The 842-nt window shown below is 35.2% G+C and overlaps 1 protein-coding gene across 1 annotated transcript in view; it reads left to right on the forward strand.

Annotated features, from left to right (window-relative positions):
* Positions 1-236: 236 nt before the first annotated feature.
* The window catches only part of LOC106104945 (transient receptor potential-gamma protein-like), a gene marked incomplete at both ends in the record, with an annotated part of 16,921 nt that continues 16,315 nt past the window's right edge, over positions 237-842 (forward strand). Inside the window, one exon of the mRNA XM_013285138.1 lies at positions 237-413. Coding sequence (XP_013140592.1) covers positions 237-413 — 177 coding nt within the window. The remainder of the gene's footprint in view (positions 414-842) is intronic.

An 842-nucleotide genomic window follows, 5' to 3' on the forward strand; every position in this document is an offset into this window, starting at 1 on the left:
CTATATGTTCTTCCAGACTATGGTCTACGTCTTTGCCAAATTTCATCGAGATCCGTCCAGCAGTGTAGGCTACAAATTCTAACAAACATCCATCCATCTAAACTTTCGCATAATATCACCGAGATTACTAAGATAACTGATTTTTTAAAAAAGTATGCTGTTTTTATTGTTTCCATAAATTCTTTTTTTAAATCATTGAGTAGATTAATTACTTTGTGATTTATTGTTTTATTCAGGTAATGATAAAATCGGCTAAACTGGAATGGGCGCTGAACAATTTGCAAGAAGCGCTGAACTTGCTGGACGAGGCGATCAAAGTGTTCAGTGACTACGCCAAGCTGCACATGATGAAGGGACAGATTGAGGAGCAAATGAATAGAGATGACGACGCGCATAACACTTATACACAAGGAGTAAGTATTTACTTAAGGGCATGTCCCACAACTGGCTGATAGTGGCTCAGATTGCTTAAAATGAAATCTCTGTCAGATAAGGGACAAAATCCGATGTTTTCATCTATTTTACATGTTGGATTGTTATCAGACAATTTACAATTTGGTGGGACAGGCCTTAAGTATATTTTCCAGTGTTTTTATAACTTATACTAGCTTATGTCCCCGAGTCCGCGTGGACATGAAACAAAAGTGTAACACATAGGTTACGTGTTCTTCCACATTCTCTACATTAATGCCAAATTTCATCGAAATCTGTTCAGCCTACAGGCTACAAACTCTAAAAAACATCCATCCATCTATTTAAATTTTCGCATTATAATATGAGTATGACAGTGTGATATAATAAAAGATTAAAAAAATCATTTTTTCTGAATTTTTAACTTTTTG

Source organism: Papilio polytes, unplaced genomic scaffold, assembly GCF_000836215.1.
Source record: "Papilio polytes unplaced genomic scaffold, Ppol_1.0 DF823288.1, whole genome shotgun sequence".
Classification (NCBI taxonomy): domain Eukaryota; kingdom Metazoa; phylum Arthropoda; class Insecta; order Lepidoptera; family Papilionidae; genus Papilio; species Papilio polytes.